Source organism: Motacilla alba, chromosome 26 (assembly GCF_015832195.1).
Source record: "Motacilla alba alba isolate MOTALB_02 chromosome 26, Motacilla_alba_V1.0_pri, whole genome shotgun sequence".
Taxonomy (NCBI): Eukaryota; Metazoa; Chordata; class Aves; order Passeriformes; family Motacillidae; genus Motacilla; species Motacilla alba.
In genome coordinates this window covers 4,367,091-4,394,930 of record NC_052041.1, presented here as the reverse complement: position 1 = coordinate 4,394,930, position 27,840 = coordinate 4,367,091, and the positions used below count along the sequence as shown (strand labels likewise).

General features: G+C 54.4%; 2 protein-coding genes across 2 annotated transcripts; both read left to right on the top strand.

Annotated features, from left to right (window-relative positions):
* Positions 1-105: 105 nt before the first annotated feature.
* Positions 106-12,243, top strand: LEMD2 (LEM domain nuclear envelope protein 2). The gene is given in 10 exon segments (XM_038162548.1): positions 106-390; positions 392-1,572; positions 2,704-2,744; positions 3,820-3,895; positions 5,117-5,193; positions 5,839-5,918; positions 7,763-7,908; positions 8,942-9,043; positions 9,125-9,227; positions 10,287-12,243. Coding segments are annotated over 10 exon segments (2,190 nt in total). The 5' UTR covers positions 106-157; the 3' UTR covers positions 10,438-12,243.
* Positions 12,244-13,738: 1,495 nt separating this feature from the next.
* On the top strand, positions 13,739-27,581 carry IP6K3 (inositol hexakisphosphate kinase 3). Its single transcript, XM_038162444.1, has 6 exons — positions 13,739-14,191; positions 17,656-18,015; positions 21,733-21,913; positions 23,008-23,180; positions 23,784-23,959; positions 25,626-27,581. The coding sequence occupies exons 1-6, from the start codon at positions 14,095-14,097 to the stop codon at positions 26,076-26,078; spliced, it is 1,440 nt and encodes a 479-aa protein (XP_038018372.1). The 5' UTR covers positions 13,739-14,094; the 3' UTR covers positions 26,079-27,581.
* Positions 27,582-27,840: the final 259 nt, after the last annotated feature.

Below are 27,840 nucleotides of genomic sequence, written 5' to 3'. Positions count from 1 at the left end.
GCCCGCACCCCGTTGACCTTCTCAACATGGCGCCCGCCCCGCGCCCTTTCCCCACACGCCCCGCGCCCTTCCCAACATGGCGGCTCCAGGGGCCCCTCCCAAGATGGCGGCGTCGCTTCCCGCCCGCGGGGCGCTTCCGGCGGGGCCTGGCGCGGCCATGGCGGAGCTGACGGACGCGGAGCTCCGCAAGGAGCTGCTGGCGCTCGGCTACCGCCCGGGGCCCATCACCGCCACCACCCGCAAGGTCTACATCAAGAAGCTGGGCTGCCTGCGGGCCGAGGTGGCGGCGGCCCGGCGCAGCGGCCGCACCGCGCCGCCCAGCCCGGGCCGCTCCTCCGCAGGGCGGCCGCAGGCCTCGCCCTCGCGCAGCGCTCCGGCTTCACCGACGGGGCCGCCGTGAGAGTGAGGAGGAGGACGAGGAGGAGGAGGAAGAGGAGGAGGAAGTGGGGCGCCCGCCCGCGTCCCGCTGGGGGACGTCGGGGGAGAGCGGCGGGCAGGCCTGGGGGGACCCCCGGGGGTCCCCGCCGGGCCGGGCCGGAGGGATCAGGGTTGAGAGCGGCCCCTCCCGGGACAGCCTCGGGAGGCTGAGCCCTTCGGAGCAGTGGGGGACGACTGTGGAGAGAGGTGGCGGTGGGCTGGGGGCATCCCTGGCCGGGCACGGGGGGTTCAGCTCCCCCTCGCAGTGGGACACGTCCATAGAGAGGAGCGGGGGCCTTGGGGGCCTCGGGGCGGACAGGGCCGGGGCGCTGAGCTCTGCGGCCCATTGGGAAACATCCAGAGATGTCGCAGAGCACGGCGGGGGGCTCAGCCAGGGCCTGGGGACCAGCCTGGATGGGTTTCGGGGCTCCTCACTGCAGTGGGGCGCCTCAGAGAGGAGTGGGGGGCTCAGCAGTGGCCTGAGACCCACCCTGGACAGGTTCCGGGGCTCAAACTCCGCATCCCAGTGGAGCCCCTCGGCAGAGAGGAGCGGGGGGCTCGGCAGCCGGGCGGGCTCGGGCTTGGATGGGGTTGGGGGGCTGAGCTCCACACCCTACTGGGGCTCCTCGGCAGGCTCCAAACCCCTTCCCAGCGAGGAGAAATCCAGGAGCCATTGGGGGACAGCGGGAGGGGGAATTGGGGCGCAGAGCTCCCGGGCTGCCTGGGACACGGCTGGGGAGAGGAGGGGGCTCTCCTCCAACAGCTGGTGGAGACGGGAGAGCGAGGTGACCCCCAGCACCCAGTGGGGCTCCTCGGCAGCCCCCGGGAGGTTCAGCAGCCTGTTCAGGAGAGGGAAGGAGGACCTGGCTTCCAGCGTTGGGAAGGAGGCAGAGCGGGATGCGGGCAGCAGGGCTGGGGGGCTGATCCGGCGCTTCCCGTGGCGGGCAGCCAGCGATGGGGGGCACGGAGTGACCCCACGCACCGCCCTGCTGCGCTCAGCGCCGAGGCAGCAGCCGGAGGGGAAGGGGAAAGGCCTGGAGTATTACCTGTCCCAGTTCCTCTGCCTCGCCAGCTTGGTGCTGCTGCTGATTTTTCTGGGCATCCTCGTGGTGAAGATGGCTGGGTCAGGCTGGCTGGACGGGAGAGAGGAGAGCTGTACGTGCACTGGTTTAATTCTCGTTTAGACTTTATTCCTCACCTGTCTTCCTGCTTTCCCTTTATTGCTTCCATCCCCATCGCATTTATCATTCTCATTGCCATAACCTGACATCTCTGTTTCTGTCCCTTTTCCCATCTCCCCTTTCCTGTGGGGAACCTTGTTAGTCATGGGAAGCAAATCAAGAGTTTGCTTTTTTCCAACGAGTTTGGCCTTCAGTCCCTCAGAGCCTTGGGGTTTATGTGGAGTGCCATTCCTGCTGGGCCAAGGATGGATTTTATGGTGTGACACGAGGTCTGAGTAGTACCTGGGGTGTGTTTTTGATGTTCCCTCTGCCAGCACGGCCCTTCCCAGCCTTTATTCTGTCCAAGGGGGAAGTGCAGCAGACCAGTGCAGCGCTTCAGGTGTGGCAGAGTTTGTCTGTCCTGTGAGAAATGAAAAGGGGTTTCACCAGCAACTGTTTTTTAAAGCAGAGTTCGCCAGTTGGAAATGGGGATATTTCAGGCTTTGAGCTGAACAAAGGAGGGTTTGGGGGCTGTTTTGGGAGGGTGCTGGTCCTGACCCTGGGCATGCTGTGCCCTTGGTGTGGGCTGGGAAAGCGGCTGCAGTCCCACAGCCAGGGTAAAGCTGCCCATTGCCACTGGATTGTCCTGGTCCAGCTGTGGCAGGAGCTCTGGAGGCAGGAATGTTGTCCAGGCTTGAGCAGTGCCACAGGTGCCAGGAGCTGTTCAAGCCCTGCAGAGCCCCGAGCTGCAATCAGCCCTCCAGGGGGGTTCATTTCCCTCCCTGGCCGTGCTGGGATATTTCAGGTGACCCTGGTGGGCAGCAAGAGGCAGCACTGGAGTGTAAAGATCAGCGTGAAGCTTCTCAAACAGGAGCTGTTGAAACATCCAGCCCCAGTTTTCACTGCCCAGCTGAACACATTCGTCAGCTCCATCACTGGTGTGTTTTTCCTCAGGGCTGCTCCCAGAGCAGCTCCTGGAGAGGCTCTTTGCATCTCCAGCTGCTGCCAGGGGGAGATGAACAATAGCAGAACCAGGCTTTAAGTTGAGCCTGCTTTTAAAATATAATTATTTCCATGATCAAAGCTCTTTTTGCAGCCAGCTAACTCACCCTCTTCTCTCTCCTAGTTAATCTCTTGCCTGTGGTTTGTGACAAAAGAACGGATGATGTAAGCATTTATTTATTTATTCTCAATCTTGTGAGCTCGCACAGAGCAGTGATTATTCCAGGTAGTCTGTTCCACCCATAGCAGTATCACTGTAAAATGATTCGTTCTGTCGTTTTTCAGAAAAATTGGGACTTGATGAGTTGAAATTAATGGGCCAGATGAAATTAGGAGCGTGTACGAGACGCTGAAAGATAAAAATTTAAATTCCCAATTATGTGAATCAATTTCTTTTTTACCAGTTGTACCAGCAGTGGTATTGGTTTGCAATAAAGCTGTGCAAGATTTAATCCAGCTAATTCCCTGAGCTCCCCTCTGAAGTGCCTGCACAGCCCTGCTCCCTCTGCCAGGATGGATTTTGGGAAAGCTGGGGCTGTCCCATCCCTGGAGGTGCCAAGGCCAGGCTGGAGAGTGGATCAAGTGGCAGCCTGGGATAGTGGCAGGTGTCCCTGCCCATGGGATTGGATCATCCTTTCCAACCCAAACCATTCCAGGATTCCATGTGCTGCTTTGGATGGGATATTGGGAATAAATCCTTCCCTGGGAGGGTGGGCAGGGGCTGGGATGGAATTCCCAGAGCAGCTGTGGCTGCCCCATCCCTGGAGGTGCCCAAGGCCAGGCTGGACAGGGCTTGGAGCAACCTGGGATCGGGGAATGTGTCAGGGGTGGAACTGGGTGGGCTTTAAAGGTCCCTTCCAACCCAAACATTCCATGATTAGGAGGGTGAAGGTTTTGTGTTGGATTCTGGGTTCTGGTGTGCTGGGAAGTTCTGGAGGTGATGGATCCATCTGTGGTGGGACTGACGTTGGTGCTGCAGGCTGGGCTGTGGGTGGGTGGCACTTCACAGAACCTCAGAATCCCAGACTGGTTTGGGCTGGAAAGGACCTTAAAACTCACCCAGTTCCTCTGAGCAGGGGCTTCCAGAAGATGCTCAGGGTCACTTGTGCCTGGAACATTCCCCTGCTGGTGGTGCAGGACTGAGCCAGGCTCCAGTGCTGTGGTTCTGTCTGGTGGCTGGAGCTGCGCTCCCACTGTCCCCACGCCGCTGCTGATGTGTGTCCCTGTGTGTGCCCTGCAGTTCTGCCAGACCAAGCACAAGGATGTGATCATGGCCATGCTGCACGAGCTCTACAATTACCTGGCCGTGCAGGCAGGTGAGTGCCAGCACACCCCAGCCCTGCTCAGCTGCCTCTCCCAGCTCCTGCTCGCTCCTGTCCCTCTCTGGAGGGGTTTATGGAACAGGCAGCTCCCTTGGAGGACTTCTGAAGCAGGCAGGGAACAGGAAAGCAGGGGAAGGAGGGTTTATTTTTGTTCTGAGTGGTGCTTGGCTGATGCACTCCTGTCACTCTGCCTGCGTGAGTGGGCCTTGTTTGTACTTGAGGTGTTGGGAGTTTCAGGTAGGATTGGTTGGGTTTGTTATTCTTTTCTACCAACAGCTTGAAACTGTCTTCAGGATAGAGACAGGAGTGTAAACTGGTGTGTTCTTACACATGAAGTGTCCTAAGAAATTGTCATTTCTGCTGAAATGTGGCGGCAGACGTGTGAGTGCCTCTCCTTTTCCTCACCACAGAGTGGGACAGGCTCTCCGAGGCGAGGAGCTGACCCAGCACAGTCCCTACTCCAGGAGTAAATCCAAACCCATCACGGGTATTTTGGGATGGAGTAGGCTGCTAGAAATCCACTGTATGAGCAGGGACTTGTTCAGGAAGATTCACTGCAGTGGTAATCAGTAAAAGGGTTTCAGTTCCACTTTGTGTGTTTCAGACCTCAAGGCTGAAACCTTTGGATACTGAAGCTGCACAGAATTCCTAAATCTTTTCAAATCTGACTTCGGATTTCCACCAGATTTACTTAGCACATTTGTTTAGTCAACTTGGTGAGGCAAGATTTAGAGGATTTAGTGCCTTGCCAGCATTTCTGTGCCTGGGTTGGAAGCAGAGCTGTGGTTTCAGCTCCTTGGAGGCATTTTGAACACTGATCATTAGCTCCACACCTGATACCTGGTGGCAGCTGTGGTTCTGTGCTCTGCGAGGGGCAGGAGCAATGCTTTCCCCCTCATTGCGTGCTCAGCAGCTCTGAAGTGTCAGCTTTGATTGCCCTTATCCAGCAGCAGCTCTGAAGTGAGAGGTTTGATTGCCCTTATCCAACCTCCGTGCAGTGGCTGAGCATTTTATTAATAGTCATCTGATCTGCCTGCAATATAAATCTCACCCTGGAATCATTTTGCTCAGGGCTGGGGCTGATTGGAAAGGAGAGCATTTCTTGGTGTGCATTCAGAGCTTGGTTCTGAGCTCTTCAAAGGCTTTTTTTACAAACATGATTTTTCTATTTGATTTTCTTACAAACATGATTTTTCTATTTGACTTTTCTTACAGGTAATTTTGAATGTGGAAACCCTGAGAACCTAAAAAGCAAGTGCATTTGGGTTAGTGAGGTGAAGGATCACGTGCTGGTGAGTGAGCTCTGAGCAGCTTTTTTACAACCCAGTGCTTAGTCTCTTATAAAGCAATAAATAATAGACACTAAAACAATCCACCATCCATTTTGCTTCCTCATCCTGCTTTGATTTTCTCCCATATCTCTCACTTCCCTTTTGGCCAGTCCTGTTCTCAGCAGTTCTTTTGAAAATCATTTTCTCCTCCATCTCTGATTTCACCCCCTGTAAATCTTAATGGTTTGTTGTTTCACTGGAGCCATCAGTCTTGTGCAACCAGAAATTTCCCTGGATCGAGGGCTGGGCAGAAGAAGGATTTTTCTCTTCTGCAGAGTGTCAGGAGACAGACTGCTCTGATCCAGCATTCCATTTCTTTCCTGGTAACCTGTCAGTAAGATTATGTTGTATTTAGTGGTTAGCCCTAACAGTCTGGGATGGTGTTATTTCACTGAGTGCTTCATGCATCATCTCCCCAGTCAGAAGACTTTAGACCAGGCAGATCTTCAGGCTTAGCTCTCCTCCCTCCAGTTTGCAGAATCCTGATAAGAATTAACCCGGGGACAGCCCCTGTGGAATGAATTCTCCCACTGCTGTAAAGAAATCATGTTGGTCAGTATTTTAAATGAATGGAGGGCTAATCTTCTCATGGCTTCCTTTGCACAGAATGTAACTGGCAGTTCCCCACAGAAGTTTGAAGCTGCCCTGCACTGGATCCTGAACAGCAACAAGGATTTGGGGATTTGGTGAGCAGAAACCCCCTGGGTCAAAGTTGGGGATGTGCTGATAGTGAACAGCAGCAGGGCTTTGGGAATTGGGTGAGCAGAAACCCCCTGTGTCAAAGTTGGGGATGTGCTGATAGTGAACAGCAGCAGGGCTTTGGGAATTGGGTGGGCAGGAGCTCACTGTGTCAAAGTTGGGGATCTGGGTGTTGGCTGGGGTGGAATTTGACAGGGTCAGTGCTGCCCTGCAGCTCCCAGAGCTCATTGGGCTGGGATTGGCTGTGGCTGAGCTTGCTGGGCAGACTTCCAAAGGAAAAGTACAGCCCTGCAGCAGGGTGGGAACTGAGCTCCCTCCAGGAGTCTCATTCCCAGCCCAGGCTGTGGGACACTGTGCCCAGGGATGTGTTGCAGGTGAGATGGAGGTGGGAGGTCAGGGCTGCTTGTGGCCATCAGTGCTTGTGGAGTGGTCCTGGTGTCCTTGCCAAGGTCCTGTGCCTACAGCTCTTCCTTAACTTGCCCACGAGGTCACTTTTCCCAGAGTCAGCAGCCATCATCACCTTCCTCTGGGAAGCGTGGGCTGCCTCCAGTCTGCTCCAGCTCTAAAGCCTTAACAGTTGTTTGCATTTTCACGTTGCTAAATGTGTCTCTGATTAAGTGAATTGCAGCAGTTGTGGTGTTGAGGTTGGTGGGCCAGCTTGTTGGAATTCCCACTGCTCCATTTGCTCTTAAATATTCCTGCAGCTGCTGCTGTGATCCAGGGATCAGACGGCATCTGCTGCTTTGATTCCCGGGCTGTGCAAATTCCCAGGACGGGGCTCGGCTTCCTTAGGGGCAGGGCTGGATTTGTAGGTGGGCTGGGATGCAGAGTTTTCAAATTTTGTATTTTTATACTCCAGCACATTTCCAGTCAGAGGCTGTGGGATACAATATCCGCCCACTTTTTATTTTGTTAATTAGCAGCTCTGCTGGCTGGTCCCCAAACAGCTCTGCTTCCCCGGAGCCGGTGTGGCAGCATCCCCAAAACCCTGCCCCTGGCATTTTTAGCTACATGAGATTATTTTTTTAGTTGCTAGTCTGAGAGGTAGGACTGAAAATGAGCTTTGCACTGGCTGACTCTGCTGCATGTTTTAAATATTTCCGTGGAATTTGGGTTGTAAATAAGACCAGGGGGTGGGAAACAGCCGTGTGTGTGCAGCTCCTGCAGAACCCAGAAGCAGCCAAGCTCTGCAGTTCATGAGCTGAGCACCTGTAAATTGAGCAAACCTTTTTGTCTAATGGGCTGTTCATGATTAGGAGCTAACAAAACGCAGTGCCCTTCCTTGCAGTTCCCCTGGATCTGCTGGCTGTCCCTCGGACCCCTCCTGTGTGCCCTGGGGATGGCTCGGTGTGCAGCGAGCCTGGGCTCGGCAGCAGCAGCGCTGCAGGGAGGGGAGCTCAGGGCTCTGCAGGGCTCTGTGCTGGTGCTCTGCCACTCTTTGAGCCGCTCCTGCTCCCAGCCTGGCTCCCCCAGCTCCCACTGCTGGGGCTGAGCAGTGGCTCTGGCTCAGGGAACGTTTCCATCTCCGTGCTGGGAGGTGGGAAGCCAATTCCGAGTTCAATCTTGTGCACGCTGAGAGGGGCTGTCAGAGAGGCAGTGCAGGGATACTCGGCGTGCCAGTGGGAGCTGCAGCCCCGCTGCCTTCCTGGAGCCACATCCATCCCTGGCTGAGCAGCCAGTCCCCAAATGTTCTGGCAGGAGGCTCTGCCTGGGTGTGGGGGCATTTCCTGCGAGCAGCTGCATCCGCAGTCTGGTTGTTCTCCTTGATTAAAGACTGCAGTTGCAGCCTGCTCTGCTCTCTTTGGTGAGATTTTCTTCCTCTTCCCATCAGGTTGAAAGGCAGGGACCTGTCAGAGCCAGTTTCCAGCGTGGAGGAAGTGTTCTGCCTGGAATCTGCCCACCCCCAGATGGGGCTGGGCTGCCGCTTCCGCCGGGCCGTGGTCACGGCCATCATGAACCTGTTCCTGTTCTTCTGGTGTAAGTGGCTCATGGGGCTCAGCTGCAGGCAAGAAGCTCTGTGATCACACATTGCTCAGCCACAGGAAACACCTAACAGAAGTGGAATAAATCTGCTGATGAGTTAATGTCTAATTAACCTTTGTTCTGGCAGCACAGGAGACCCAGAGCCCTCCTCTTGTGCTGGGAGTGCTTAAAAGTTGCTTTAAATCAGGCAGCTGATGAGCTCTCTGGGTATTCCTCAAGTGCCCATTATGATGGGCTGCAGAGTAAGTGTGTTAACTTACCTTAAGGAGTCAGTTTTTCTTTTTTTCTTGCTCTAAGCTCCCAAGTCCTCCAGCCTCTTTAATAATGACTTGTAGCATTTCAGGGTTGGAGGTTTTATTGGAATAGTCTGTCACGCCTCAGCTGAGACAGGGGTTTTACCCAGCGAGGTGATAACGAGAGCTGTGTGACTGCAGGAGTTTCTAATCCAACCTGACAGGGAGGGGGTGACAAGGGACAGTTCTGTTTATTGCAGACACCGAAGTCCTACTGGGGGCATTGTGAGTGCTAAACCTTCCATACACATCTCCTGCATCTCCTGCATTTTGGGCTGCCACTGGAGCCCCAGGCTTTCTTTCCCGATCCAGCAGCTCTCCATGGAGCAGTGAAACCTGACAGTCTTCCAGAGTGATCCTTGTAGGGGATTTGCAGACCTGGGGCCCTGTGGTTGTGCTGAGGTTTCTTTCCTGAGGGCAGCTCGGTGCTGAGGCTTTGCCACCGCCTCATCCCACATCCACAGGTGCTCCTGTGCTGCAGGGAGGCAGCACCAAGGGGGTTTTTGGGGTGCAGCTGCTCTGGGGAGCAAAAGGAATCGCTGGGATTTGCAGTTCCAGTGATTCAGTTCCAGTGATTCAGTTCTGAATCACTGGGATTCAGTTCCAATCACTGGGATTCAGTTCCAAGCACTGGGATTCCACTGTTCCGAGGTCACAGTGTGAGAGCAAAAACTGCATCCAGCAGGCACACACAGCTGCCAGTTCCTGAATCCCCTTTGGCTTTACTCTCCTAGGTCTGATAACCCTTTGGGGCATCCTGCTCTACCTCCGGTACCGCTGGCGGAAGATGGAGGAGGAGGAACAAGCCATGTATGAGATGGTGAAGAAGATCATAGGTAGGAGCTGTGGGAGCACAGGGAGCCCTGCTCTGCTCCTGCAGGGTCGAGCCCTCACTGCTGTGTCCTCCTGTCCTCCAGCTGTTGTCCAGGACCACTACAAGGAATGGGAGCGGAATTTGGAGCGTTACCCCTACGTCGGCATCTTCCACGTCCGGGACAGCCTGATCCCTCCTCAGAGCAGGTGAGCTGCTCTGGGCGCTCGGGAGGGCTGGAAGCAGCAGGATGGGATTCAGCCCAGCTCCAAAATGCATCCCTGGAGCTGCTCTGCAGGACGAGGCTGGAGCCTTTGGGTTGGGAAAGGCTTGGGCACAGCTCAGGCAGATCAGTGTGCCAGCCCCAGGGTGCAGCACTTGGTGCAGTGCCACAGGTGTTTTGTCACTCCTGCAGTGCCACAGGTGTGTTGTCCTTGTTCTGTCCAGCAGTTCGTGGGTTTGGTTTGCTCGCTCCTGCAGCATCAGGTGTCCTTGCTTCATCTGCTGGGTGTCTGGTGCCCTTTCCCAGCCATCCTGCCTGGCTCTCCAGACCAGAACAATTCCCGTGGGCTGAACAGGACATTGGGGCTCCACTGCAGTGACTGTGTGCCTGGAAAGGGGCCAGTTTGAGGTGTGCAGCTGGGAGGGGAGCTGGAGTGAGATGATTTGCTTTGGTGTTTCCTCAGGTTGGGTTTGGTGCTTTCTCAGACAGGAATTGTGGTCGAGGTCATTGCTTTCTGGGTGGTGGGGCTGCAGAGCTGCATCCTCCTGCTCTGCTCCATTTCTGCAGGGTTATTTCTTGTGTTCTGCTTAAGTGGAGCTGCTTTGCCCTCCTGTGAAGTGTTAAACATCCTCCCTCTGTGCCAGAAACGGTTCCTTTTCCTACAAGGGATGACTGCAGCTGTTTGAGCCATCCCTGGGTGTGAGAGGCTCAGGACAGCTGGATCCAAAGCTGGGGTGAACATCAGGGTGTCCCCCTGGCTGAGATCTCTGTGTGCAGGCCAGGGGAGGGTGATTTGCTCATCGAGTCCCTTTGCAGCACAAATTGAGGCAGAAATTCAGGGCACTGACAGAGCCTCTCATCTTCCCCCCAGGCAGGATTTGTGTGGCCGTGCCCTGGTCTGAAATCTCTAAACCAGGCTTTGTTTGATGCCCTTTTCTGCCTGCCCAGGGAACAGCAGGCCGCCAAATCCACAGTCCCAGTTGCTGCAGGCAAGGAAGCACAACCAGCTCGGGGTTCTCATTTATTTTCTTGCTGTTCCTTGCAGAAAAAAGATGAAGCGAGTGTGGGAGAGAGCCGTGGATTTCCTGGCCTCCAACGAGTCCCGGATCCAGACAGAATCCCACAGGGTGGCAGGGGAGGACATGCTGGTGTGGAGGTGGACTCAGCCCTCGTACCTGTCGGACTCGGAGCACTGAGGGCAGCAGGAGGAGCAGCAGGGTGGGACGTGGACCCTGTGCAGGCCTCAGGGCCCTGGTGGTGGTGGGAGGAGCAGGGCCCGGCCCAGGGTTGGGGGTTGCACGGCTCTGTTCGCTCTCACTGCTGAAACTCTCCAAACACACACGTTCAGGGCAATACTGGCTTGGGAAGAAGATGGGCTCGAGCTGGTGGGAAGCTGGGATTGCACCAAAGTGAGCCTTCCACAGAGACCTGGCTCCCGTGGCAAGCCAACAACAACCTACAAAGAATAACTGCACCCCCCTCTCGAGGGCTGGGGGGCTCTGCCAGAGCCTGGGGGTGCAAAATTTGACCTCAGTTCTGCAAAGGCCAACTGGTGGCAGAGTCCATCAGGGAATGTGCCGAAAGATAACATTTCCCATGGAAACTTTAGGGTGGCAGTTGCAGGCGTGTCTTTGCGTTTTGTTTTTATCAGTGTAAAGACAGTGAGGAAGCACTTGCTGCTTCCCGGCAAGGAAAATGTTTTGTGTTGGCTTCATCCATCCAAAACTGGGATGGGAGAGGGGGAATTGGGTACAGGTGGGCCTGGAGAGAGGGGGGAGCCTGACGTGCCTTGGTGGTTTGGGCTGGGCTGGGGGTGGTGGAGGAGAGTTTGTGACCCTGTTACACTTTTAAGTCTGCAGTCTGTGTGCTTTATGATTTTCTGGGGGGCTGGGGGGGGGAATTTGGGTGGAAAATAAAGGATATAGGAAGCTTCTAAAGGCGCTTTCCTGTGGCTGCAGCCCAGGGCTGCTCCGTGGCTGTTGCAGAGCAGCTGTGGCAGGGCTCTGAGGGCTCAGTGCTCGCGTTGGAGCTGGGCAGCTGCAGTGTCTGTGTTTGTGTCAGAGCAGGGAGGTGCCAGCTCTGGGGCTGTCGCTGTTCCTGCAGCCCCCCGTGGGTCCCAGGAGCAGCCTGGCTCTGTCCCAGCCCTGCTGCATCGTATCGTGTCTGTAATCACTTGGTTACTTCAGCTTCTCTTTCTGTCCAGTGAAGGAACGTTTGTTTCCCAGGAAATGGCACCAGTGTGTGGCAGTTCAGGCTCAGCAGAGGAGCTGCTGCTCTGCTCTTCCCCGGGCTCTGCAGCAGCTCCTGAGGCTGCAGGACCCAAATCCTTTGCTGGCCTCGGGCAGGAGGAGTCGCAGAGTGAAGCCAGCAGTGATTTGAGCCCTGTAGCCCCTGGATGTTGCTCTCCTTGAGGACATCCTGGGGCTGGCTGCTCCTGTCCCGGGCTCTGGGCTGGCTGAGGGCACAGCCCTGGGCAGGTGATGCCACTCCAGGCGTGTCCCTTGTGCCTGCTCACCTGGCACAGCCTGCGCCTCTCCCCGCATGGGCGGAGCAGAGTTCTGCAGGAGCAAAACCAGGAGATATTGCCCATTAAATGGGGAGTGTCCTGCATGGAGGGGGCTCTTACCCCAAAGTTTTGGGTGTGGGTGTTTGGGCAGGAGACTCGACAGCTCTTCTAGGCAAGGACCAGCCCCTTGCACTGCAATAAATTGGGAATAAAGGCAACCTTGATTCTTGCCACATGTATCAAGATCATCACTGCTGCCAGAGAAATTCTCTCAAACACCGGTGCCTCTGTTCTTAAACCTTTTTAAACTCTTGGTGGGGTTTGGGTGAGCTTTTTTAACCGTCCAGAAGCGCAGAGTCAGGCATTGCTGTCATCCTTTTGTATTAAACCTGGTTTTGTAGAACAAACTTCAATGGCTTGGTGCTGTTTCTATGTTCCATTTAGCTCTGTAAAAAAATCAATATCAAAAATAAATTTATTACCAAATAATTCACTACTTTTATTTGTGCTGAGACATCACGGACTGTCCCAAGTGCTTTTGCTTGGATCAGGTCGAGTTGCAGCTTCTCCCAAGCTCTGGGGTGTGGCAGGAGTGGTTCCCCACCACTGTGTGACTTCTGTGGAAGCTTCTGTGACTCACGTTTGTGTGAATTCATCTCATCCTGTGGCTCTGGGTGACACAGGGGATTTCCAGCGGCGCAGGAAGGGGGTGGCTGCAGGAGCTGCCTCCTCTCTGCCTGCAGCTGCTGAGATTTGGGAACAAAAGGGAGGGAACCCGTGCGAGGCTGATTCTCCTCAGGCCCCACATTCCTGGTGGGATGCTCCCACCCAGGTGAGGTTGCTAAGTTACAGCTGGGATCTGTTCCAGGTTAGGAGATGGTGCTGTTGGAGCCGTTCGTGTGCCAGGGGCTGGTGCTGAGGGTGGCTGTGACTCTCACCCCCACCGTGTCCCCTCTTCCATCTCCTCTCTCCAGGCTGGAGCAGCGCCATTCCATGCCAGGCTGGACTGGGAATTCTGGCAGTTTTCCTGGCAAAAGAAGGTTCTGCCCCCCGCCAAGCAGAGCTGCTGAGGGCCCTTCCCCACTTTCTTGCAAAGTAAATTTCTGTAACAAACCACATTTCTATAAATAACTCATCCACTGGAGCTGCTGCATCCCCTCCCTGGCAGGGAGGCAAACGTGGCCCAACGAGGGCTCTGAAATGAGCCCAGCTCTTCATCTTTTCCTTTCCTGCTTCCATTTAAAGCCCTTCCCACGGGATGTTTTTCCTACTGCTGACACGACAGCTGATTCTGCACCTTATTGATGGGCACGGAGTCAGGGCACGGGGCCAGTTCTCCTGGAAAGATCCAGGGGAGCTGGGAAACCAGGCCTGGGGAATCTGGGTCTTTCTTTCATCCTTGTCTTTCATCTCAGCCTCTGCCCTCACCATCAGTTCGATCCCTCTGCTCCTCCCGAGCCTGGTTTCTCCCCTCCAGTTGGGTGGAATTTCCACATCCACCAATCCTCGTCCCAGCTGTGAGGTTTTTCCTCCCCAGCATTCCCCCCCTGAGGGCCCCAGGCCTGGGCATGGCTGTGCTGAAGTCCCCAAGTTCCTGCTGGGGACTGGGGGTGAGAGTGGGCACTGTCCCCTCCTTGTCCTGGGTGCTGCCCAGGCTGGCTGCTCCTTGTGATTCCCTAAAAAACACATGGATCCCGTTTCTTCGGGGTGCAGGGGCTGGCAGGAGCCCTTGGCACTCTCTGTACAGCACAGTAAGGCCTGGGGGGACGCGCTGTCCTTGAGGAGTGGCTGAGGGGACAGTGTGGCCCTGGCAGGAAGCTCCCTGGGACTTTTCCATTCCCATCCCAGCTCCCAGCTCTGACGTGTCTCTTTTCCCGTTGGCAGGGCTGGAGCTCTGGATCCGCTCATCTCCTGCCCAGCTTTGGGCAAGCCCCGGCCTTCCCCCCCTTTCCCCACACCCTTCCTTTGCCACAAAGGGGACTTGGTGTCCCCCAGCCCCTGTCACCCCCTGTGCCTCTCCCGCATCTCCCTGGGCTGTTCTTCCCGGTGGCTTGGGAGCTCTGGGAAGCTCCATCCCTCTCCCAGCGTCAGCCCACTCTGCAGGGAGGTGACAAACCCGAGCTGAGGGGGGAGTTCCGTGGAAAACAGATGAGCAAATGCCCAGTTGTTTTCCTGGAGAGCCGATTTCCCAAGGCAGCCGGGGCACACGGCCGGCTCCTCTCGTCCTGTTCCCAGCCCTCGCACGCGGCTGTTTCCCCATCCCACCCAGGCCGTCCCTCCCTAGCACAGCCCCCTGGAATGTCAGCTGGACATTCCGGGCTCCTGCCAGCGCCGACGCACTCGGGCCATGCCCAAACGTTCCCTCATTCCTCCCTCTGGAGCTGCAGCGAGAAGCAGCGAGAAGCCCGGCCCAGGCAGCCCCCGGCGGACACCTGCAGCCCCAGGTGAGCTCCGGGTGGATCCCCGGGCAGGAGGGATGGGGCAGGATGGGCACGGCTTTGGAGCTGCCCGGGATGGCGTCAGGACGGGAGCAGCAAGGACGGGCGGCGCTTGGGGCTGGTGGGAATCTCTGCAGTGACCCTGGAGCTGGTTCTCCATCGTGCTCGTGGAGTGGCTGGGAAGCGCTGGGCTGGAGGAGGGGAGGGAGGTGCTGTGGGAGGCAGAAAGTGGGCAGGGGGGTGAGGGAGCCTGTGCCCTTTTCTGCAGAGTGTGGTGGCACCAGATCCTGTGGTGGCACCGGGTTCTGTGGTGGCACTGTGTCCTCTGGTGTTACTGTGTCTGTGGTGGCACTGGGTCCCTGGTGGCACTGTGTCTCTGGTGGCACCAGGTCCCAGCTCTGGGGCTCCATGCAGGGCTGGCTGGGCTCAGGTGAGCTCCAGCGCTGGCTTTGTGCACACACAGCTCTCAGCCCGGTGCTTTTCTCACCTTTTAATGAAGCAAAGAATCTGCAGTGCTTGGAATCCGACTCTGGAGCTCTGGGATGCTCCGGGAGCAGGGAGGTGGCCGTGAGGGGTGACACTGAGAGCACAGGCCTGGGCACGGAGCTCTTGGTTTTAGAGGGATTTTGCATTTTAATATCCCTGGGTGGTTCTGCCACAAGGACCCAGCTCGGCCTGGCTGTGCAGGGGGCACACAGTCCGGGATGGGATGGGATGGGATGGGATGGGATGGAGTAGGATGGAGCAGAATGGAGTAGGATGGAGCAGGATGGAGCAGGATGGAGCAGGATGGAGCAGGATGGAGTAGGATGGAGCAGGATGGAGCAGGATGGAGCAGGATGGAGTAGGATGGAGCAGGATGGAGTAGGATGGAATAGGATGGAGTAGGTGCCACTCAATGGTTAGAGAGCTGAACCTGCCCAGTTCCTTTTGGCTCAGTTTGGAGTTGGGATAAACAACCTGTTTCGCTGAGACTCCTTTGATATTTGGCCCTGCCTGGGAGCAGGGCGGGAGGTGACAGTGCCAGGGGAGCAGCGCTGTCCCCAACACTGGGACAGAACTCATCCAGCTCCAGCCCTCCCAGGAGCAGGGACACCTTCCGTGGTTTCTCCAAAGCCCCAGCCCTTTCCTGGAGAATGGAATTTTTCTCCTCAGTGTTCTCCATATCCTCCTTCCCTGGTATTTCCTGGCTCACCTCCACCTGCAGCACCTGAGCTGCTTTTCCTTTCGCTGGGGGAAAAACGCTGACGGATTCTGGTTTTTCTTGGAGGGTCTGGATTTATCTGTAATTCTGTGTATTTTTAGTGACGTAAATATCTCCTGGCATTTGCGATACCTTGAGCCAGTGGAAGTGATTTATTTCCAGTGTCTTGTTTCAGGGGAGCTCAGTGTTCACAGGAACATTTATCTGCTCCGAATGGATGAGCTGCTTCCCAGCAGACACTCCCAGAAAAGAACACTTCTCCTGCTGCAAATCCTGCTCCGAGTTTTGCTTGGGAGAAAACATTCGGGAGCTTTATCAAATTGTGGATGTTTTTTCCCCAACTCCCTTCTCAATGCTAAGGTTGCCAGAGCTGTCAGGGGGTTGTGGCAGCTGAGTCTGAGCCTTGGACTGTCTCGGAAGCAAGGAAGGATTTAAGTCGTGTTGTTCCCTGCTCCAAAGAGGTGTTATGACAAATCCGCTTGCTTTTGGCTTTTCTCCTTCTTTTTAAGGATGGGAGAAGGGGGGGCAAAGCCACACAAAACAAACCGCAACAAACCTGCGGCTCCCGAGGCAGAAAATCCTCTTTAAAAATTGCCACAACTTAACAAAATGCTTTTATTAACGCCCAGGAAAGCTCCGAGGAGCCGCTTTCTTCCCTGCTGGAAAGCGCTCGGCTCGGGGGCCTGGCTTTGTTCCTCTGGGAAAGGTAATTGTAGAGCAGGAATTCCTCTGCAAGGAGGAAGAATTGGAGGGGAAAAACTCCACCCTGGGGGAGATAAAGGAGCGTTCGGAGGCGGGAGTGGCTCTTCCCTGCCTTCAGCCCACTCCATCCCACCGCTGCAGGTGGGGAACAAAGCAGGCACCTCTTTTCCAGGTGCTTTTCCCTTGGGGGTTAATCCCAGCAGGGGAGATTTGAGCATCACAGAATATCCCGAGCTGGAAGGGATCCAGAGGGATCCAACTCAGCTCTGGATCGTTCCTGCAGGATGGGGAATATGGGAATCAGCTCCGGGTCAGTGCTGGCTGCAGGGAAAGCCCTTCCCGCAGAGCTGTGCCCACCATGGGAAGCTCCAGGTGCCTCCAGGAGGTGCCACCACCCCTCTGCTGCTCCCTGGCTGCTGCACAAGGAGGGGTGGCAGCGCTGCCCGGGTCACATCTGTCCAGTGGGCTGGCAGGGGTGGAGCTGCTCACCTGGCAGCACATCCTGGAGGCTTTCCTGGCAGAGCTGCGTCTCGCAAAGGCATCGTTGTCCCCTGCACTGGGGTTCTGCTGGCAAAAATGGGGTGCAAGGCTCCCCAGGTTGGGCTGAAGCTGGAGCAATCAGGAGAAAGGGCCTGTGCTGCCATGGACCCATCCTCAAATGATGATCTTAATGATTTTTTTTCCCATCCCTGTGAGTCTGGGATGTGGAGCGTCCGTCTCTGGTGTGGAGCCAACACCAACATCAGCTTCTTTTCGTCATCCTTGGTGCCTGTGGGATTCAATTCCTGATGTCCAAGAGCTGCCCGTGGGTTTCCTGTGAGGAATGGAGAAGGAGCAAGTGTTGGTGGGTTTCCTGTGAGGAATGGAGAAGGAGCAGGTGTTGGTGGGTTTCCTGTGAGGAATGGACAAGGAGCAGGTGTTGGTGGGTGCTGCTGCTGGGGATGCACCCCGGATGTGCTCCGTGCTTTTCCTACGCTGCTGCTTTAGAGCTGAGACTTGTTGCTGTCAGAATCAAGGAGGAATTCCTGGAATCATGGATTCCATGCTGGGTGCAGGGTGGAAAGCTGGGTGTGAGCCCCGTGGGTGCTGCTGTGGCACATCCACATCCCCCTGGGTGCGTGTCAGCCTGGCAAGGAACCGCTGCTGCTGCTGCTCAGGTGCTCAGGGACAGGGAATGTCCCAACCTGAGGTTTCCTGGGAAGGTGCAGGAATTGCTGCTCAGCCCTCCTGCAGTGTTGCAGAGCAAGGGAGCGCCTTGGGCACTTGCAGGGGCTTTGCAGCAAGGCTGCTGTGCAGGGAATGTCCAAGGGAAGCACTGGGGGGACAAACTGGGGCTGTTCCAGAGCATCAATGTGTGTGTTAATCCCTGATCCTGCTGCCTCAATGTGCTCACTGTTCTTCTGACTGCTCTCTCTTGTCCCCAACAGATCAAAACCGGGGCTTTCCTGGACTCTGTGTGTCAGGCTGGGGCTCCCTGCCAGCCCCTGGCCACCGGCAGATCTCATCCCACCCAGCTGCTGGGCGACCCTTCTCCTCTAATTCCTTCGTTCCCTCTGTTTTGCAGATTCCATTAGTGAAAGGCCAGCGTGGAGGAAAACCCAGCGTGGGGGGAACACCAGAGCGGGTGAAAAGCGGCCCAGCCCTGCCCGTGCCAGCCCGTGTTTCCCAGCTCCGTGTGCTGCTGCTGCTGAAGGGTTTGGAGCCCCCCGGGCTGTGCCTGGCACCATGGTGGGTCAGAGCCCTCTGGGCCCTGCCGAGCCCAGGGCCGCTGTGCTCCTGCAGCCCTTCGTGCACCAGGTTGGTGGCCACACCAGCATGCTGACCTACGACGAGCACACCGTCTGCAAGCCCCTGGTGTCGCAGGAGCTGAGCTTCTACGAGTCCCTGCCGCTGGCCATGAGGCAGTTCACGCCTCAGTACAAAGGTAAGGGGACTACAGAGCTCTCACCTTCCTAAAAAGCATCCCCGGCTGCTGCAGGTGAGGCCTTTCAGGACACAGAGGGTTTTCCTGCCTGTCCCTCTGCTTGCTGCCCCATCCCTGACCCCCCTTCCCAGCTGAATCTCTCAGCCCCTGGAAAGCAGCACTGGAGAGCAGCACCAGCATTTTTTAAAGACATCCTCCCTCCCTTCTCTTTCTTTTTCCTTCAGTATTTTCTGCTTTTACTGCCGGGCTTGTGCTGCTCATAAAGCTCCTGACCCTGGCTTTTGGGGGAGGCGAGAAGCTGGGCTGTCACGTAAAAACTTAAAATATCTCTTGGTCCTTCGGCGTTACAGCAAAGAGCTCAGCCAGCCACGGCTCCAATGTGCTTCCAGCCCAATCTCTCCCTTTCCCAGGAAGTCAGGGGCCTCTGCAGATTTATGGGACAATATTAAAAAGATGCTTAAGGGAGAGAAGTTTCCTCTGAGTGGTTTCCTCAGGAGCTGGGGTTGGGTGCTGCAGCACCGGGCCCTCGCTGATTAAGCTGTTAAACAGTTCCAGTTTAACCAGTCCAGGGGTGCCCTGGTCATTCAAACCTTTGTGTCTTTTCTTCTCCTATTTCAAATCCCAGAGAATTTTACGATGAGGGGTAATTAAAAGCCATTCTCCAATCTGGCTTTGGGCTCAGAGGTTTATTCCTCTCCTGGCTGTCCCAGCCCTGCTGCCAGGCAATTAAAGAGGTGGAACACTTTCCTGTGAGGATGATGAGGGGGATGATCCCGGTGGCTCCATCCCCCATCCACATGAATCCGTGCACCTCATCTCTATTTCTGGGCTGTGGGAACAGCCCTGGGACCATTATGTAATGGTGACATTCTGTGGAATGATGACATTCTGCACAATGGGGATCAAATATCATTCAAGCCTCACCCCGAGCCCGTGGCTTTTCCTGCTCATCTCACCCATATCAGGCACTTTGGTGACCTTGGGACCGACTTTTACCCCCTTTGAAGGCTCTGCCTTGTCCCAGTTGAGCTCGCAGGGGGATGCTGAGCTTGTTTTCCAGCCCAGTTCTGCTCAGGTTCCCAGCGCCCTCGGCCGTAGATGAATGCGCTTGTAAACACAAAAATAAACCCACGAGGGCAGAGTTACAGAGTGAAACCTCCTGAGAGCCTCTGGGATGCCACCAGCGTGGTGACAGCACCCAGAAATACCCTCTGGCTCCTGGCTGGTGCCGGCAGGAGGGGCACTGGGGTGTCAGTGACACCAAAGGCCAGCACAGACAGGCACCCAAAGGCTTTGCAGAGATGTTTGCCTGCTGCAGCAAAGGAGCAGCTCTGGGGGTTGTCTGCCACACACAGGTCATGGCAGGACACCTGCAAACCCCCGTGGAATCCCCCCAGGAGACAAAAAGCACTTTCCAGGCTAAGCTGTAGGTTTTTTGAGGACTGAATTTCCAGCTGGGAGGAGGGAGAGGATCACGTTCCCTTCCAATTTAACGCTCGGTTCTCGCCTTTGAAAATCTCCCCATTAATTTTCATATTAATGGCTGATATTTAACAACTCTTACTTTCACGCTATATATAAGTTTTTTTGGGGCCAGCCCGTCAGCACTATGCAAATGAGCACAGCCCTGCTGACTGCAGGCAGGAACTGGGACAGTTTTTAAGGTTATGGTGTTTGCAATCGAGGGCTCTGGTTGCCTCCCCGTGACTTTTTTAAATGAAAAAGGCTTTGATTTAGGCAAAAGACACGCTGGCTTTTTCCTTTTTTTTTTTTTTTTTTTTTCTCCATGCCTACATCCCCTGAAAATGTGAAGCAGTCATCCAGGCTCAGAGGAGATTTGTTTGCTCTCAGAAATATGGATTTTTTTAAAGAATAGGACTCAGAGAAAAGGTAATGCTGGAGCCTGAGCAAGATGGAACTCCCTGAGCTCACCACGGAGGGCTGGGAGGGCTAAAAATATTCCTTTTTCCCCTAGTGAAGGTTTGCAGCCCCTCAGCTCCCTTGGCAGAGCAGCCTGGGTAGGTTTCCCCCCCATTTCTGTGTAAAGTCAGCCCATTTAACCCAGCCTGTTCCCAAGAATGCTGATTGTAGAGCAGAAGGGCCCAGCAATGGCTGTGGGGAGGGAAAAGCATCCAAAGCCAAGGTTTTGGGGTGCAGGACCCGGGGAGGGATGGGCACCCCAGTCCAGCGGGGTGGCTGCAGGGACAGTTCAGGTGGGGACAGCCCTGAGGCAGCAGAGCCCTGCAGGCACAGGAGGCAAAGCCTCTGCTCGGTGTTTGCTCGCTGGAATCGCACTCGGGACGGACAGAAGGGGCTTTGCACCTTCCTTTGCTTTGGCACCTTTGCTTGCGAGAGCAGAACTGTTTGTTAGGCTGCTGAGATCATCCCCCCACAGGCCCAGCAGACCCGGTGAGGATGCCCTGGGCACAGCTGGATCCAGCCCAGCTCTGCCTGTCCCCAGCTGGGCTCTTTCCAGCGCTGCTTTCGCTGCTCCCACTGCCCTGCCCCTGGTCCCTGTCCTCTCTGGGAGCTGCCAGCTCCCCGAGCCCCAAATCACAGAATGAACCGGGTTGGAAAAGACCTTTGAGATCACCAAGTCCAACCCCTGACCTAACCTAAAACCTCCTCATCAAAGAACAGCCTTTTTAAACACATCCAGGCACGGTGACTCCACCACCTCCCTGGGGAGACGATTGCAGTGCCCAATCACTCTTTCAGTGAAAAATTATTATTATTTTTTAATATTTAACCTAAATTTCGCGTGCTGCAGCTTAAGGCCGTGCTCTAAGAGCTCCCCCGGAGCGTGGGGAGGCTCAGGGAGCCGTGGCGGAGCTGCGGGAGCGGGCTGGCGTTATCAGCCTCGCCCAGAAAGGTCAGAGCCGGCGGCAGCGCGGTCCATGGCCATTCCTGCGCTGTCACTTGAGACGCGCAGACAGCCGGCCCCGTGCCAGGGATGGGCTCGTGTTGGGCTAAATCCGTGCTGGACTGGCTGGCATTTGAGCCCTGTGATTCCTGTCAGAGGCAGGGAAAATTGCAATGTTCAAATGCAGAATGGTGTTTTAAGCACTCGGGGTGGAAAAAAATAACCTCCGGTCACAGTCTTGGTCCCTCGTAGGGCACAAACACAGGACGCGTGACGCTCCAGCCCCCCGTGGGATGTCTGGGTGCTGGTCCTTGGTGCTGGGGGAAGGACACAGCCATGACAATGTGTGGGCAGCACTGCCAGCCCATGGCCACATCCCTGCCCTGTTCCCGGGGCTCTCCAACTAAAAGAAGCCGTTGGCACGCTGGGTGTCCTTGGAAAACGCCTCGTCCCCATCCCTCCCTTTGCTTCCTGCCAGTGAAAAGTGTTCCCAGCCTTGTGCTGTCTTCAAACAGCTCCTCAATCCCTTGTGATAAATAAGCTGGGAACTCCTGTTCTGGAGTGGGGGGCTTTTCTGGGTCACCTGGGGCACAGCAGAGCTCGGAGGGGTGGGGGACAAAGGAATGTGGGGTTCAGAGGAAGAAGAGTTTCAAGCTGAGCCTTGAGAAGGGGAACACTTGAAAATCCTGATGGTATTTTCCAGGGTCTCAGCCTAATGATGCTTTATTGGGCTCGAAATCAGAGTGGGATCAGTAAAAGGCCACCAAAACATGATGTGGTGGCCCTGTGGCGGCCAGGCCTCTGTGATACCCCACGGGCTCATCTCTGTCTCCTTTGTTTTTCCCTCTGTCCAGGCATTGTGTCCGTGCACCTCAAGAAGGACAGCCTGGGCAACCTGACCCTGATTGCGAGCCCTGGCCTGGGCCAGCCGGACAGCTGCAGCCGCCTGGACAGCGCCGGCGGGGACCCCGCCGTCACCTTGTGGCACAAATGCAAGTGGAGCCACTCCCAGGTCACCAAGACCTTCAAAGACAGGTGAGGCTCTGTCACTCCTTGCAGTCCTCCCAGCTGGCACTTGCCACTTGGGTGGGGCTGGGATGGATTGGGATGGTTTGGGATGGGTTTGGGACGGGTTTGGGATGGGTTTGGGATAGGTTTAGGATGGGTTTGGGATGGGTTTGGGATAGGTTTAGGATGGGTTTGGTGGTCCAGCTGTGGGTTTAGGGCAAAAGCAGGACCCAGCCAAGGTGAAGAACAGCAGAGCCATGCCCTGTGTGTGTGGTTCTGCTCTTGCCTTGTGTGGGGTCAGAGTGAGGAGGATCTGGGATGTTGTTGCTCGAATATCTGCCTCAAATTCTGCTCTAAACCCCATTCCTTGGAGCACAGCAGGCTCCAGGAGAGGAGAGGCCACGAGAGAACAGTCACCAAGAACGGAATGTGCCTTTGCTGGCAGCAGAAGGGCTTCAGTGCCATCCCATCCCATCCCATCCCATCCCAGGGGAGGGCTCTCCCAGGGAGGCACCCAGTGCTCCCAGCACCTCTGCCTCACAGAGGTTTTCTGCAGGACATCCTTCATCCCAAAGTGGTTCAGAGCAGCCCTGAGCCACCCAGGACTGAAGGTGGATTATCCCTGCTGCCTTTGGAGTGATGGGAGTGGTGGAGTTGGGGTGAGCAAGACCAAGAAATGACCCCCCCCCCCCCCACAAAGGAGAACAGATCTTCTCATCACTCTTTCCCTCCCTCCCCTCCTTGAAGCCTGCCCTTCCAAACTGGGAATCATTGCCATTGTTGGACCATTTGCCTGTGCTGTGCCCATTAGGTGGATAAATAGAGATCCCTGGCAGCTGGGGCTGTGAATGGCTTTTCAAGGGAGCCAGCACACTTTAAATTATAATGAAAAAAAAAAAGTATTGGCAGGCAGCAATAGCTGGCTTTCTGAAAATTACTGTTATGGAGTAACAAAGGATCTCTGCAGGTTGGACATGATCAATATGGTTCCTTTGAGAGTTCCTGAAAATCCACCTTATCAAGTTTGAGGCTCTACAGGAAAAGAAAGAAAAAAGCAGGGAAGAGAATATTCTCCTCCGGAGCTCACAAACCTGACGTGTCCCTTTGTGTGCTTTGTCTAGCTGCCCTGGCAAGATGCTTTTGAGGACAGACCTTCAGTACCACACAGATTCCCTTCTGGAGGATGCAAATGGGAAGCAGCCAGAAAGGAAGAGCTACAACCCCTGGGGACTGCACTGTCACCGGCAGCACCTGAACCGCATGTCCTCCAAGCACAACGAGAACAAACTTCATCGTATCCTTTCTTCTGTCTCCCTCCAGCACAGACAGCTGGGAATCAGTGTAGGGTTTATTGCAGCGGGATGCATCCCCTCCTCTGCACAGACTCTGGGAGAATAAGGAATATTCTCTGTTATCTTCTAAAAAAAAAAAAGAGAAAGAAAAAAAAAACCATTTCCCATAAAGAGTTCTCAGCAGAAGTCAAAGATCCCCTTGGCATACATTTAAAAACACAACTATACAGGAATTAGCAGCTGCCTCGCCTTTTATTTTCCTATTACACTTCATTACCCAGCAGTCATGTGAGTAATAGAGTTTAACAACTTCCCCCACCCACCGGAGCGAGCTCAGCACCTAGGGAAGGTGGCAGAGTGACAGCCCAGGGCTACGGTGTCACTGGAGAATGGAGCTGTTGGGGCTTTAATTGGTAGGGCTGTAGTACAGTAAATTAACTGGAATTGGCAGCGAGAGGCCCATAGCAATGACACGTCAGAGAAATTGGCTGAGAAAGTCTCATTACAGTTGTGAGCTGTTATGGAGAGTGTCAGCAGTTGCTTTGATTTAAGGCCTCTTTCAATTAGAATTTTAAAGTATTGGGTTTCCCTTAACTGACGCTCAGAGTTTCTCCTGCTGGAAAACGTGGTGTCCAAGTACAGCTACCCCTGCATCCTGGACCTGAAGATGGGCACTCGGCAGCACGGGGACGACGCCTCGGAGGAGAAGAAAGCCCGGCACATCAAGAAGTGTGAGCAGAGCACCTCGGCGTCGCTGGGCGTGCGCATCTGTGGGATGCAGGTAAAGCCTCCATCCCCTCGGGGTGGTGGTTCCCTATTGCCACGTCTGGGGTCACCATTTATTACCATGGGTCTTCTGGGCAGTCAGGACTTGGTGAAAGGAAGGAGAGATCTTGACTCCATTTCAGAAGGCTGGTTTATTATATTATGATATATATTATATTAAAAAGACCACACTATAACTGTACTACAAAGAACAGAGAGAAGAGAATCATCAGAAGGCGAGACAGGAGTAGAAAGGAATGAATAACAAAGTTCTGTGACTCCCAGAGAGTCTGAGAGCTGCTGCCCCCTGGATTGGCCACCAAGCAGAAACATCCCACACTGAGCAATGGAGGAAGCACCTGCTGCATCCCACAGCAGCAGATCACAAATTGGTTACACTTGAAGCTGAGACCCTTCAGCTTCTCAGGAGAAGAAAATCCTAGCAAAGGGATCTTCACAAAATATCACAACCACAGTTGCCCCCCTTGGTTCCTCACTTGGAACCAAGCTGGAATCTCCAGGGGTTCTTGGCTGGTGGGAATTGAAGTAGTTTTATTCTCTTTTCCCCCTCAAACACGGGCTGTAAAAAGAGGGAATCCTTAAAATCAGAGGGTTTTGGGAAAGCTGCAAAAGGCAGGCCTCAGAAACAGCAGAACTGTGTTAGAGCTAAGCCTTAAGATTTGTCAGCAGGAAAGTTATATGAGAAGTAGAAAGTAAGGACAAATAGAACAATGGTCTGTGTATTAATGCTTGGATGGAATAACTCCCTAAGCTACAGAAAAGTACATCTAGCAAGATATTAGGAAGAAACCCTCTGATTTTAAGGATTCCCACGGGCACCAGGCTCTGTGTCCTCTCAGAGAGGGTGTCAAATATGGCACATTTAGGGCGACCCTTCCTCTGTGCCACTGCCAGCAGTGTGAGCAGCTGGAACCCTTCACCCCATCTGCTTTTACACACAGACTCCTGCTCAGCTCTTGGCTGCTGCACGAAAAAACCCCAAAAGCACCACATTGCCCCACTTGTGCTTCCACTGAGCTGTGAGAGCCAGGGGTTCATTTGGAACTAAATTTCTCCTGCTGGAAATCCCCATCCTTCCTCCTGGAAACCCAAACCACACATTTCCCTCACTCACTCTTCTCAAGAAGGTTTCAAAACCCTGCCTGAAGGATAATGAGAATAGAATATAAAGCAAAATACATAAAGTCAAAACCCATGTCCTTTTCTGATCTCTGAACAGAGTTAAGAGAATAAAGTGGGTATTTATTAAAATTAATAGATATACTTTGGGCAGTCAAAAGCCTCCCAGAGGCTACACCAAAGATGGAAGATGGTCACAAGCTTTTCAGACAGATAGAAGTTTGGGGGTTAATTCTCCAGTTAGAGTTTCAGGTAATGAAGTCAGATATCCCCAGTTTGCTCCTCCCCAACTCACTTTTGTTTATACTTTCCAGGGCCTGAGGCTGTAGGGTGTCCTTGGGCTCCAGGCCCAGAGGAATTGTTTTGTCTGACCAAAGTGTGTCAGTGTCAAGCGTTAACTACCAAAGTAATGATATGAAGTTTAGAGTTAGACACTAACGCAGCACGGGATTTAAGGCGAAAACTTTTATCTCTAAAGCATCATTCGTGAATCCCTCACAACTCAGGATGATTTAATGGATTATTCCTCTGCTCCCCTCCAGGTTTACCAGGCAGACACCGGCCATTTCTTGTGCAAAGACAAATACTACGGGAGGAAGCTCTCCCCGGAGGGATTCCGGCAGACCCTGCGGCAGTTCCTGTGCAACGGGAACCAGCTGAGGACCGACCTGCTGGAGCCCATCATCCTGCGGCTCAAGGCCCTGCTGGCGGTGATCAGGAAGCAAAGCTCCTACAGGTTCTACTCCAGCTCCCTCCTCATCATTTACGACGGGCAGGAGCACAAGGAGAGTGCGGATCAACACCTCCCCTTCCCAAAAACTCACGGCACGAACCCCTGCAGGGTGGATGTGAGGATGATAGACTTTGCCCACACCACCTTCAAAGGCTCCAAGAGCAACCCCAACCCCACCCCGTACGATGGGCCGGACCACGGCTACATTTTTGGCTTGGAGAACCTAATCAAAATCCTTCAGAGCCTGTTGGAAGGGAAGTGAGAATTTCTGTGAAACGGCCTGGATTTCCTAATGACTGATAGCCCTGAAAATCCCGCCTGGGGTCGGCTGCGTGGGACCCTCCGGCCGCTGGACGTGGCACGGAACGAGCGCAGATCAGTCGGGAAGTGCTGGAAATTTTCCGTGCGCCGTCACTGAACTGAAGCGTGGAAAGCAGAGAGCTGGAAGAATCTGCTCTCTCTGCCATCCGTCAGAAGATTTATTTTCCTTTCTGGTTTGACTGCTGTCCTTGATTTATTTGTGAGCCAAAGAAAGTGTTACTTGGGAAGAGTCTTAATGATGAACCAGGAGATGCTCGCCCCGCAGCCGAGCGGGAGGAGGGGGTTTGAGGCAGGGATGAACAGATGGAGCTTCCATTTGGAGCTTCCCTTCCTGCTCCTGCTCAGGTGGGAGGGAAAAACACCCTCCAACATTGCCAGTGCCCCTGGTCGGGATTCTCACAAGTTCAGACCAAGAGCTGCACCTCACCGAGCTTTAACATCCCAGGGAATTTTCCCCGGATTTTCTAGGAAAGAGGCTCCACTGGGGCTGGAGGTGTGGGAATGCGATGACTCTGTCAGGTATCAGCCACCAAAAACATTCACTCACACCAAGGGATTTTTGCTTAAAAAAAAAAAAACCAAGAAGAAGAGAAAAATACAGTGTGAGATTGAGTCAGGGACTGGACGTCAAAGGTCACCCAGAAATTCTTTGATACAAATACTGTCTGTGTGTGTGTGTGTGTATGTGTGCGTGTGTGTTTGAAGGAGACAGTAACAAAAGACTCTAAAAAGAATGTTTACAGCTTTTGTGGACAGATTTTATTCTTATGATGGAACAAACACAATTCCTTCCTGCATGGTGTGGGAAATCTGAAGGAGAAGTCCTTGCACAAGGAACAGAGCTACAGAACTCCACTACTGGGGAGAGGGGATACAAATAAAATTGTAGAAGTAACTCCCACTGTTGTCCATCTCTTTTTCCCCTCCTGCAGCATCCTTGAGGTACGTTATCCTTTGTTTAAGCCCACCATTTTTTAAGAGAGCTGTTCTTGCCACGGGTTTAAACACCAGATCCCAAGGGAGAGGCTTCACTTGGATTTACAGCAGAAGGCTGGGGAGCTGCTGAAATTTATAGCTGGAAAATTTAAGACGTCTGGCCCAGCTGTGTGTTTTGCTTGGCCTGGAGTCCACCTGGGAAGACTCTTGTTCACAGCGTTGGGTTATTGCTTGACCACAAACTGTAAAAAAAAAAAAATCCACAAGCACTCAATTTCCCCTAGGGGTTGAGCCACAGATTGTCCTGGCTCACAGCAGAAGTCTGTGATAAGACTTTGTGGCTTTGTGGCCGAGTTTGTACAGAGCCACCTGAGCAGTCTCAGGGTGCACAGCAGGATGGATGAGAAGAGTCTGGGTGTGACACCACAGCCAGAGCACCTCGCTGGGCAGCCCCTCACTCTTCATCGCTCCACAGAAAACAACCTGTTGGCTAAATAATTAGAAAATCTCCACGTGTCCTCCCTTTTCACCCTTCATACACCTGCGCAGCGTGGCTGCCCCATCCCTGGCAGTGTCCAAGGCCAGGCTGGACGGGGCTTGGAGCAACTGGGATAGTGGAAGGTGTCCCTGCTGTAGCAGGGGGTGGGATGAGGTGGGATTTAAGGTCCCTTTGAACCACTGTAAATCCTGTGAGGAGACGCTGAGGGAGCTGGGAAGGGTCTGGAGCACCAGGAGAGGCTGAGGGAACCGGGAAAGGTCTGGAGCAT

Bases quoted from the DNA above. Each gene is read 5' to 3' on its own strand.
- IP6K3 (XM_038162444.1), top strand. From the start codon at position 14,095: ATGCCCAAACGTTCCCTCATTCCTCCCTCTGGAGCTGCAGCGAGAAGC. The intron at 14,192-17,655 runs GTGAGCTCCGGG...TCTGTTTTGCAG, and splicing joins GCGGACACCTGCAGCCCCAG to ATTCCATTAGTGAAAGGCCA. The intron at 23,960-25,625 runs GTAAAGCCTCCA...GCTCCCCTCCAG, and splicing joins TGCGCATCTGTGGGATGCAG to GTTTACCAGGCAGACACCGG.